General features: G+C 54.3%; 1 protein-coding gene across 1 annotated transcript in view; it reads left to right on the top strand.

The window, feature by feature from the left end:
- The first annotated feature begins 3,274 nt into the window (after positions 1–3,274).
- UACA (uveal autoantigen with coiled-coil domains and ankyrin repeats) overlaps positions 3,275–12,121 on the top strand; it is a 28,298-nt gene continuing 19,451 nt past the window's right edge. Inside the window, exon 1 of the mRNA XM_026040520.1 lies at positions 3,275–3,331. Within this exon, the coding sequence (XP_025896305.1) occupies positions 3,275–3,331 (57 nt within the window). The remainder of the gene's footprint in view (positions 3,332–12,121) is intronic.

Here is a 12,121-nt window from a genome sequence, read left to right as displayed (position 1 = left end):
TTTCACAGTTGTTTTTCAGATATTCAAATAAACTTTTTTAATTTCAGAYGTTGTTTGTGGTGCTTTGTATCTGTATCAGCCACAGCGCGTTGTGGCAGTGCCCTGTCGAGTCTGCTCTGAGTGTATGAACCTCCGTACCGAGTTCAGCAGCATTAACGGGGAGATGCCGCCTTTCCTTCGGTGAAGGGCCTTGGTTACAGCCCCAGCGCCTGAGTTTGGGGACTGGATTCYCTCGCCCCGGGACCCTTCCAGAGCCTGTAAGTGCTGATAATTACCTCCAGCAGACTGATGGAGAGCCCTTACTCAGCAAGGATGTGCAGTTATGTACAACTGATGGCAGTTTTAAAGGCTAAAATCTGAATGTTGTGTTGTTCTGTGCTCTTGATGGGAAAACTCACCACTTGTCATGGAGTCAGTGCTGGTGCTGCTGGAAGCTTCCCCTTTCTCCCCCGTTTACCCTTGCTCCTGAGCCCCGTGGGCTCCATCAAAAACTGCAGGTTCTGCAGCCGCCCCATTGTCTCCCTGCCCTTAGACCAGATCCTGCCGCCCATCGGCTCGTTGCCCTCGGACCACGACGTGCTGCCCATGGGCTCCCTGCCCTCGGGCTGTGTCGACTGCTTGGTCCAGACCTTGGCAGGGCGCACATCCCGCCGGCTCCGCTCCCCGAGCTCTCCCACTCTGGAGCGGCTGCCAGCGATACAGGATCACATCCGAGGTGGCGGCTGGTTTTGGCTCCCGAGCCGCTGCCCCGTGCCTGGCTTTTCCAACGGGCAGCGTGGCGCCAGGCTGGCTCGGAGCAGCGCCTGCAAGCGCCCGCCGCGCAGGCATTTCCGTCCAAACACGTTTTCTCCCTTATCCTCTTTTCCTTGGAACGCACAGCAGAATGGGGGGAAAAGGAGGGAGATAAGAGCTTGGGCTCCCCAAGGCCTGTGTGTCAGYGCGGGCACAATGCGGGCAGCAAGAAGTGCCAGAACGACCAGGTCTCGGGACTGGGCAAGATCTGCGGCTCTTCGTGGGATCAATCARAGAGAGATAAAATTATATCCTCCTCCTCCTCCTCGCATGATGCGCCAGGCGGGGAGGTTAATTTATACGGATGATTAAGGCAGAAAGCAATGCAGGAAGTGGCTGGGTAGCTCCGTGACCCAAATAGAAAGGAAGGTGGTTCCCTTGCAGTCCTGCTGGGATTTGACTTTTGTGCCTTTTCAGCACATTGATGGATAAGCTAAATGCTTGAAAAAAAAGTGTAGTGCATTGGAACCGGTCTGTTTTTCCATCTTAAAAAGTATTTGTGAATCAAAGGGAAAAAAACCCAAAGTGTTAAAGACTCTTTGAAGACAAACGTGGCAGCCGCGTGCCTGGAGGGTGCTCCCCAACCATGTGGATGCAGGTGAAGATGTCATGCAGTGTAGGTGGAAGGCAAGGAATCATTTTCCATAGGGAAACCTGCTGCGGGGTTGTCCCTCCCGCGCACAGACTTAGCAAGTCGGTATCGCTTAGCCCTGGGCCAGCCTGCGACTCTCGGGTTCAAATATTTCTCCCTAAATGCTGGCGAGGGCGGAGGGAGCGGCACAAACATCGCTCTGCTAATGGAAACCTCCRACCTTGGCGTGTAACTGCGAGGAARAGGCAGGGTGAAGCTGTTTCTGCCTCCTATCACTCCACACAGCTTGGCTCCCATCGGCGCGTCTCGGCGTGAGCCAGCGCTGCTTCTATTTCAGATGAACTTGCCAGAGATTAATTAGATCTCGGGCCTGTTAGGGGACAGGGCAGCCAATTCCGTGTCCCATTAACTCCGTGCTTGTCGCACAAGCCCGGCTGGAATAAATCTGCGCTTTGTCGCGCCGGGATAAGCAAAGATTGCTGTAAAAATGAAACGCTGGAGCAGAAACAGAGTGAGATAGTGTGAGTTATCTAACCCCCACGTTGTGCTCGGCTGTTTGTGCCCTAGCAAGTGCGATCCGGGGAAGATTGGCTGCATTTTCCCTCATGGACGAACGTGCCGGGTGCCGCTCTGGCCAGGAAAGCGCACRGTGAGGCGAGGGAAGGCAAGGAACGGCGGCACAGGGATGCTGAGGGATGCGGGGGGCTGGCGAGGGAATGTCTCGCTGATAGGCTGAGGGCCGTGCCAGGAAGCTGGAATTAAATAATTGTGAGGGGCAAGGCACGAAGTTTGGAGGAATAAGCGTGTAGATGGGCCCTCTCGGGTCCRTGTCCTCGGCCCAAGAGGACAGGCCGGGACGTGGATTCCGTGCAGAGGCTCCACGTGGATCGTCGTCTCGGGAAGGGCTCAGCCTGCACCGGGAGCAGCCATGTTCCCCCTCGGAATGTGAGAGCCGGGGTGCTCCTCAGCAGGTGTAGGGGTGGGATGATCTGGGATGATCTGGGAGCAGGGAACAGCTGTGGGGCTGCGGAGGCTCTTGGAGTGGTTATTCCCAGCGTCTCACGCTGGAATGATGGAAGGGATGAAGTGTTTAAACCAGGAGATTTCCTTAAACCACATAAAGTCGGTGGCGGGAGCAGAGAGATATTGCTCTGTTCGGTCCTGAAAACCAGTTAATAACTCATCACTTTGTAGAACTGAAAGTTTGGGAAATAAAGGCTTAATGAACATTTGTTTTTCAGCGTCTTGGCAGACACGGGTGCTAGTGTGAACGCGCTGGAATGTGTTTGAGTTCTTCCGCCGTTCCTGTGCAGACCTGGGGGWTATTCTGCTCTGAACGAGCCGAGCATCCAACCCCACGCTTGGCTCGAGCCGGTGAAATGGCCTTGGACTTCACCGCTATTCCTGCACCTCCCTTAAACAGGGAGYGTTGTGAGGACTGAATAATTCCAGCCTGGCCACAGTGAGCGAAATTTGCCACTTTTAAACCCAAAAGCCTGTGCTGCAATTCCGCTAGGGGGACGTGTTGCCATGGAGACGGCTGTTGCCACGGAGACGGGCGCCCCCGCCCTTCKCCCCCTCCCATCGGCGGCGCCCCCTGCAGGGCGGGCGGCACCGCGCAGCCGCGGCGGGACCAGGAGGCGTGGCTCCAAAAGCCCCGCCCCAACCCCGCCCTCCCCTCAGGTGGACTTTAAAACGGGGAAGTCCCTCCCCCGTGCCGCGCGGTGATTGGCCGTCCCTCCCGCTGAGCGGGCGCCGATTGGGCGCGGCGGGGCGGGGGCGGGGCGCGGCGGGCGGTGCCGGCGGGGCGGTCCGCCCGTCCCGGCCGTGGCGGCGGCGGCGGGTCCAGGTCCGGCCGGGGCCGCCGCTTCCCGCCCACCCGGCGCCGCCATGAAGAGCCTCAAGTCGCGCCTCAAGAAGCACGAGGCGGTGATCGGCGGCAGCGCGGTGGGTCCCGGCGGCGGAGGGTCCCGCGCGGGGGCGGGGGTGCTGAGGGTCCCGCGGGATTCCCCCCCTCCCAAGGTCTGGAAATCGGCGGGATTCGCAGTTTTCCCGTCTGGAAATCGGCGGTGTTCGTAGTTTTCTGGTTAAATGTGTCATTCTCTAGTGCTTCCAAAGCCTTAAACTGTCTTAAATGGATCTATTATTATTTGGTCCCATTATTTGATAGCATTGTGTTATCTAGTATTTATTAATACGAATAATGCTCATTTTTTCTGCATGACTTTTGCTGAGGGGGGTCCTTATTGCAGAAGTAAAGCCCCAGCCAGCAGCTGCCAGGGGTAAATCACCTCTGGCTCTACCTCTGCCTGTTGCGACAGTCGCGCTCCGCCTGTTGCTGCCTTCCTGCGCCAGCTTGTTGCCCGCCCGCATGGAACAGCCGGAGAGAGCAGGGAATGCGCTGGCCTTGCTGCTCCCTTGTGGGAAACGGGCTGGTTTTGGTGCTTTCGAGGTGGTGACTGGAGTGCTGACAGCGCGACCGCTCCYGCGAGGAATCACCCGCCGGGAGCTCCGCACCGGGGTCATCCAGGGCTCTGCTGTGGTGGTGTGCGGCGTGTAGGGTGCGTGGATTTGCATTCTGCCGTAGTCTCCCCCGGGACTGTTTGCTATTCCAGAGCAAGCCTGCAATAACAGCCTGATGTCTTTATSTCAGCAAATGCTTTAGAAATGGTGCAGCCTCCCTATTCAGTAATTCACAGTGTGCTTTAAATATGTAAGGATGTTTTTCACTTCCACAGGTGAAGGTTCAACAGTTCTTTCATTCAAAGAAGTTTTGGTCAAATTCTGCATTTATTAAGAGCTGGAGCTATTCCAAACCATGTGAAGGGAAGTTGCTTTTCTCGCGATCCTTTAMAAGCTGCATTATTGGATGAGGCAGCGTCTTAGCTTTGTGAGCGGAGAGTGATGCTAAAAGGCAGTTGCTGGCACCGTTCCTCTTGGTTAGAGRGGCTGCTGAGGGGCTGAGAGTTCATTTCAATATATTATGCCCTTAATGTGTTTCAGTTCTTTGCCTTACTCTATATTTCAGTTCCAGGATCGCCCCGCTGGCTCATAAAGCCCCACGTTATAGCCCCTGTCTGGGGCGAGGAGGGGTGTTACCCACCTGGGACGTGTTAATGATAGCCAGGCCAAAGGCAGCTGCATCAATAGCTCCCATCCACGCTGCCGGGGCAGGAAAGGAAGCGGGAAGGAGCCCTGCCAGGGCAGAATCCTTGGATCCTGCTGGGAACTGCTGCAGAAAGAGCTCCCTGTTTCGGAAACTTCATCTCCTGCTCCTGCCCCCGCCCCGTCCTGGCTCCTGAACGGGGAGAGAAACTTCATCCCTCCGTCCTGCTGCTGACAGATCTTCCCTCCCGCTTCAGGCAGCCATTGTGTGCTCTGGTTTTTGATGGTGCTTTTCTGGCAAAAGGCCTTATTGTCCCTCTGCCTGACAGAGGAAAGCCCTGAAAAGCAGCAGAAATAAAAATGATGGTTATTACCGACTCCACAACCTCGCTTTCGGACCAAACATTCTGCATAGGAATTCAGTCTTGAGGCCTCTGTCCGATGGTGCTTGGAAAATGCTTGGAGCCTGTTGGGAAGTTTCAGCGTGCCGGAGGGTGAGGCGAGCGCTGCAGTGCCACGGTCGCCAGCCCTCCTCCTTTCAGAGCCTGCCAGCGTGGAAATAATTTGGAGGTAGCAAATGCAGTCATAGCAAAAATGACTCGCTTGTAATGCTCTGTAATATTGCATCTAGGGTAAATAATCAGGTTTCGGACTGCAGTGAGCTCGGGCTCTGCAGGGCTCCTTGCTGCAGGGAATTGTATTCCCTGTCTTGAATGCTTAGAAAATACCTGGGTAGATGCTCAACTCTGAACCCCCTTAATCCTGTGTTCTGGGGAAAGCACAGATGGAAATTMTCTGGCTTTATTACCACAAATTCTTGCTGGAGTAAATGCCTGTTGTTCCAGTATATTGAGTGTTTGCTGCTTCCTCCCCTGAGTCGTCCAATACAGCAGTAATAATCAGCAGCTGAAGGTGCTCTCSGGGCTTTGCTCATCCTAAGCAGGTCCAGCCCTTGTTCGTGTGGGCTCCTCTTGTCCCGTGAAGGCTGTTGATGCTGTGGGAAATGATGCAGCCTAAAATAACACTCGTGGCAGGCGGTGGTAGCTCTGCCTGCCTGTTACAGCCGCAGAGGGGACGCAGCCTTCAGATAGCATCTTCCAGGTGGAACCCTGCATAGGAGGAATGACAACCCAACGCAAACATCCTTGGGTTCCGGTCGCCAAAACGTTTGTTCCGACTGTTCCCGGGCACGGGGACCGCGGCAGCTGCTTGTAGCCCAAGGAAGGGAAGGGCTGGTGGTGCCGCAGAGCTTGGGGAAGGGTCCTGCGCGGGCTCGGCTGTGCCCTGCGCATTAAACATCGCTTCCAGCCCTTCCTYGGCGCTCGTCCCGAGCGACCTGCTCCTTCCCGGAGATGGGGAAGCTGCCTTTGTTGGTACCAGGTACAAAACACTGCAATTAGGCCTGCAAAAGGCAGCCAGCCTCGGAGCAGGCGTCGCTGCGACTGCTCAATCAATCTGTGACTAACTAAAGCAGTGACRCCAGCTCCACAAAGGCCTCGCCAGCGCTGTTCCCCCGCGGACACTGGCACCTGGGGCCCTCCTGCGGGAGGAGYGAGGCTTTGAATGGTCCCCTGTTAATGACAGAGCGGGGAAGCAGCAGCATCTCTGTTCCCGTCCGGCCACTTTCATTAACGCAGCACGAGAATACTGTCGATTGCCCGAGTCTGCCACTTGATTGGCTTCGTGACTTTGTTATGTGCAGAAAAATAACTTTATTAGAAGCAACCTGGGGCATCAACCTGCTGTAGAATTAGCCAGTGCAGGAATGAGGTAGTGAGCAGAGGCATTTGAGAATATAGCTTCATTTTGTATAGGATTTGAGATCACTTTTGTGCTGGGCTCCTTAAAGGCAAGCAAAAGCTGCTGCTGCAGCCTCTGGCACTTCCGTGAGCTGGAAAATGGGCCAGTCTTTCCCTGGTTTTGTCAGTTCTGCTCCGTGCAAAGGCAGAACGGTTCCTGTCAACACGCTCATTACGATGCTATTGACCCTTCGGCACATTTTTTTCCAGCATTGCTGTTGTTGGCCAGGGCAAAGTTAATCTGCCTTTCTCCCYTGCTTCCTTGTTTGTTATTGCTCTTGTTTTTGGTATGTAACCTGACATGACTTCACTACGTGCTCCTCAGAGCCAAGAGCAGTTGGTTTCCTGCGAGCCGGGGTCCCTTCCTAGGCTGCGGGCAGTTTGTTCGGGTGCTGTTTGGGCCCCAAGCAGCTCGCGAGCGTCCTTGTGAACCTGTGCACTGCCGAGCAGCCTCTGGGCCTCGCTTGCAGTCGGTCACACTCGGCAATGTGCTCGTTTTGCTGATGTTGTGGGGCAGGTTAAGGGGACGGGGAGTCGCGCCCGCCACTCGCGCCACAGCCGCTGTACAGCTGCACTGTAATTCCCGAGCTCATGAAGGAGGAGTAGTTATTAGTGCTTTATCATCCTGGGATGTAGCCATTCTGCCAGATCAGAAGAGCTGTACAGCGAGTTCCAGTGCAGTCGAGTCCCCGCAGCTGACCTGCAGGCGGTTCTGCAAACGTGTACGTTTGAGTACCTCCTGACTATGAGGTCTATTCCGAGCTCATCGGGCCTATTGTTAACATACAGGTTATGCAGTGGTTTGCTAGTGGCATTTAGATAGCTAAATATTTTAATGAGGAAATTCCTATAACATCTGTGAGACGGATAAATATTGTGTCTGCGTGTGAATTGCCGGGGTGTCTGGAGAGGGCGGCCGCGCTGCGGAGCGGAGCTCCCTCCTCCGCGCTCCAGCCCGCTCCCCGCAGCACAGCCCGGCTGTGCTCCGGCACCCCGGCTGCTCCCAGGGGCTCCTCTTTGGAGGGAGCTGGGGCAGCACGAGCTGCGGCTCGCGGGAGAACCTGCAGTTTTGCAGATCCCGAGCTCGGTGCAGAGCTTTTTGGGAAGGCAGAGGCGCCGGCCTCTGCYCTCGGCCTCTCCGAGGCGTGTGCTGCCATGCGCTGTCCTTCCCGGGCCCCCGAGCTCACCTGTGAGCCGCTTTGCGGGGGTTTTACCTGGAAAGCGCCKTTCAGTTAGTGCACGTGCGTTGTTGCGTTGGAAATAAGACTTGGGGAGGCTCTTGGCCGCTTTATCAAGCGCACTTTGTCCGTAATTCCCAGGGGCCGCAGAGCTCGGGCGCCTTCGTGCTCTTGTGGCGGCTTCTCCCTCTGCGCCCGCCTTGCGGGAAGGAGGACGTGGCCCTGCTGCGCCTGCCTGCCCTGCTCCAGAGGAAGGAGAGCAAACCTGGACACGGCTTTGGAGCCCTCATCACAGCTTTGAGGGCAGGTTCATGTATTTGTTGTATGGGTACCCAGAAGTAGTTCAGAATCCTGTCTTTTTTTTTTTTTTAAATCAATTTACCAGTTTAATCCTGTCAAAATCAGATCAATACATATCAAGTCAACTTGCAATAGGAAAGAAAAGTTGCCTTAAGAACAGGGCAAACCAGAAATGTTTGCGCTAAAGCACTCGGGCAGTTACTTTGGATTTTTGCTTTAAGCTATTTGCTAGGTGACTATTACCCATATTAATTCTGGGACGCAGAGCTGCATTAGCAGTTGTGCTGTCGCCCAGTTTAAATGTAAACTCTCCACCTGAGCGTTTGGAGGGCAATGCAAAAGCGGCGCAGTCCTGGGAACACTTTGATCTCTGTGCTCGGTGAGCCCGGGGCTTCCCGCTCGGCAGCATTTGATCCCTCCTCCCGCCGTGACCACGGAAAATGCCCGGAGCTCTGTGGGAACCCGCGGCCAAACAAGAGCCCYGTGTTCCGGCTCTATCTGCTCTGCTCTCGATAGACTAAACAGGGCATCACCCTGCTGCGGTTTGAAGCCCAGACACTCGTGTGTTCGCAGGGCTCTGCAGTCACCTACGAGACATGCTTGTAAATGGTGGTGTTTTCCTTTTCCCCATTCATCCAAGTCCTTCACAAACCAGGTATCTGCATCATTTTCTAGGCAACTGTGGGTGAGGTGAAGCCTGCGAGAGAAAGAGGAGGATTAGCTGACGTGCCTCTGTAGTTACTGTTTTTTAAAAAAATATTTACCAGCTGTATCAGTAGMGCAACCTGCTCATTTGATGCTGTCCATCTATGCAGTTTCTAAAAATAGCAGCTGTTTCCTTTGAAGTGATGTGATCTAAGCCATCCAAAGCCAGAGGTGTGCCCATACAAATGTTCCTTTTAGTCACACAAATGCACTCTGACCTCAGTAAAATGAGCAGGAAAATAAAATGTGTGAGCTGCKGGAGACGGCCGCGCTGACCTGCAGCCCTCCTTTTCCAGGTAACTTTCTCCCTCATCAGTGACCATCTCCTTCTTCCTGTAGGAAAATTACCTAAGAGCTATACTAGGGAAAATGTCCACCCTCCTGCACAGATACACCTACATTCTCCTTTGGGAAGCATTACTCTTTCTATGTGGCCTTCTAATCCTGCAGTCTGTGAGCTCTGTGTTTTTAGCTGTTTCCTCAGAATCTGGAGCTTCCCCCCCCAGCAAGCATAAGGAGCAGTCACGGATGTGCAGGCAGTAGCTATACRTGATGGTGGCCGTATTTTATACTAGAGTTCTTCTCATTTTTTAAGTACATAAGTCATCTGCCAATGGCCTAGGCAGAAAGCTTGTTCTGATTTTCCTGTTAATAGGATTATGTGCCTGGCCCTGCAGTGAGGAGTTCCCTCTCCTGGGTTTTATCATAGGTCAGCTTTCAGGCTGGAGCATTTAAGAACTGCTTTGAAATACAACCAGTATTCCTGGAATTAGTTARATGCCTTCTAAAGACTGTGCCTATTTTATTTAAATATGAGCAGGTTGTTTATGTGGTCAGTGTCCTACAATTAGATAGGCCAAGGTGCCCGAGCTGTGGGATCTAAATAACTGAAAGAGAGTGAAGCAAGGAGGCTGTCCACGCTACGGCCTGCGGAGGAGGGCTTATTTGTAGGGAAAAATATCTGGAAAACTTTTCTGAAAGTACTAGCCACGTGCCAACCTATARTGTGTWAAGCTATATATGTCTTTTTCCCKCTTCCAAACCAACAGAGCCGGATGCCATCTCWGAGCTGGACGTGGTTGGTGCTGCCTCTTTACTGCRGGTTGTGGACAGCCCTGCTTGCAAYGCTAGACCAGAACTAGCTGGGGAAGAGGCTGTTGAAAGCTGCTGATGTCAGGTTGCCAGGCTGGCACAGAGCGAGCAGCGAGATGGAAGGAATGCTGCTGCTATAGGTTTTMGGAAGAAAAAGGCTTTTCTCCCCCAGAGAAGCTGTATTGACRTGTTTAAAAGATGCTGCTCAAGAAGGATAAGGGCACCGTCCCGTTTCGGTGTCTCCCATGGGAAGGGCAGCTGTGCTTCGTGCTGCACGGCTGGGCTGCTCCTGGACTGGGCTCGGAGAATCATTTTCCTCGCAGAAATGCRGTGCAAGTCGAGACACTTAAAGGACCTGGTTTGTGCCCAGATGGCTGCGTTACCTCCTGTCGCAGCAGCTCCCAAAACCTGGAGTGACGGGTGTAGATAGCGCTGGCTTCGCTGCAATCCCCCTGGAGCCCTTTGCTGTAAAGGTCCTTCCTGCCAGGTCGATGCCCTTGTTTTGCCCTCGGGGATTCTGCTGCCGCATCCTTCAAGCTCTAGAGCGAAGCGGGTCATGAATCACTCCCTTAAGAGCATGTTGTCTGTACTTTTTTTTTTATTGCTTTTTACAAAATCAATTTTTATGATGGCATGCCTGTAAGATTATTTGAGGTCAAAATGTAGCAAGCTAAGTGGAGTATCCCAATGAAAGGGCGCTATGTTGAGTGCCATTATGTCACATCTTTATGATGAATGACTGAATAAAGGAGCTGATGTGGAGTTTGCATCCATCAGCCTCGTACAAAATGTAGTTGAATCATCACCACCACTATTGCTCATAGTGGCGTCTGTCATTCCCCGCACCTTTCCCCGGCCTTTGGGGACACTGGAACATCCCGTCCTGCTTTACTTGGAAAAGTGACACTAGTAATTCCTGGCACTGYGTGTGTCCTGGATGTAAATACTGCGCTGGCAGTCGCTGGTGCTGCTGTGACTCGCTCCTCTTTAATTGTAAGGRCAGGGGTGAGGAACGCGCTCCTTTTGAAAGGCTATAATTTGAAAGAGTCTCTTGCAGACTTCGATTCCATGAACCCTGYTGCACCCTCATCTTAGTAAGCAATTAAAAATGTTGATGATCTTTATCTGCCGGTTGAGATTGCTGCAGCCCACAGACTAGGAGGATGTGGTGATGTTGTGCGATGGTCTGAAGTACCTGCTGGGCACCTTGGGGATGGGTAGATCTGAAAATTGTGTTGCATAGCCTCAGCCTAGCAGTTTCTGGCTTAATACACACCTTAAAGTCACTGTAAAGCGGGTTTTTTTTTTTTTTTTTCCTTTCTTTCTCAAGAAAAGAGCCATTTTTAGCATCGGGCAGCAGCCCTGGTCAGACGCTCACTCCTGAGATGACACGGCCCTTCTGAAAACCACTCACCTTTCTTTTTGCAGTGGTTTTGTCATGTGGAGCCTAATTACAGGCAAGCCTCGGAGTGCCCTTGTGTGCCCTTCGCCCTTCGCAGCAAACCTGCAGTGCACCACGTTCCTGCAAGGACAGCCTGGATGCTGGGAGCGAGGGAATTCACACACACGTGAACAGCGGAGCAGGACCACTGTTTTTCGCAGAAGACCCGCTCATTAAGTTATTTACAGGCCCTTGCATGAGCCTGGGCGCTGTTTTGTCTGCAGACGACACAAATACGGGGCAGGGCAAAAAAAGCCCACCGTGCAGTGTTGTCGTGGGCCTCTAAATACAGCGCGCAGGAGATGAGCGTGGCGCTGGGCGCGCGGGACAGCAGCCTGTGTCTCCCGCCGCCCTTAATCGCCGGCCGCCCAGGGAGTGTTTTGCCAGCCTGGGTGTCTGGGCTGCGCTCGCGTGCTGGGAGACAGGCTGGCAGCGGCCGTAAGCCGAAACCCGGCTCCCTGCAGAAGAAGGGGGCTCATCCCTGTAAGAGGAGAGGGGCTGACGTGGAGGCATGCGTGTTTCCTAATTTAAAAGGGGTTAYGGTTCTGTCAAAATAGGCTGGCGCATTCCGCGTGCTGGGGCTGTCTGCGGTCTGTGCCGCAGCCCGCGCGCCGCGGCGCGGGCGGCCAGCGCGACTCCTGCGGGTATTTCGGTGCTCTGTTTGCTGACCTTCCTTAGTGTCAGCTGACAGCTAACTGCGCTACCGTGCTGGTTATTTTGAAGGGCTCRCACGTCTGCAGCAGCGAGCAGCGCGGCGGCGAGTTTCAGACGCGCTCGTCTCGCTACCATTAAACCTGACCTGCATGACTCATGCCGCCAGCACGCGGGGAATGTATTAATAGCTATTGCTCGCTATTGCTCGCCTATCAAGTACGGGATTATCAGAAAATAGCAGCGGGCCCATGCGACTGGCTGCGCGTTGTTTACAGGGATCGRGATATCTCCGCGGGAGCCCGCGGCGCGGGCGCACTTGCTGCCGCAGCCCGCGCGGCCGGCGGCCTCCCCGGAGCTATGAGAGCTGAGGAAGAGCCCGGAGATGGAGCAGGCGCCGCGGGGGAGCCGCGACGGGGCCGGCGGGCAGTGAGCGCGCGGCCGTAGGGCCGGCCCATGCCCGCGG

This window comes from Nothoprocta perdicaria, unplaced genomic scaffold (genome assembly GCF_003342845.1).
Source record: "Nothoprocta perdicaria isolate Ctin4 unplaced genomic scaffold, notPer1 scaffold_26, whole genome shotgun sequence".
NCBI lineage: Eukaryota > Metazoa > Chordata > Aves > Tinamiformes > Tinamidae > Nothoprocta > Nothoprocta perdicaria.
The sequence above is the reverse complement of the archived record's forward strand: the minus strand, read 5'-3'. Positions and strand labels throughout refer to the sequence as shown.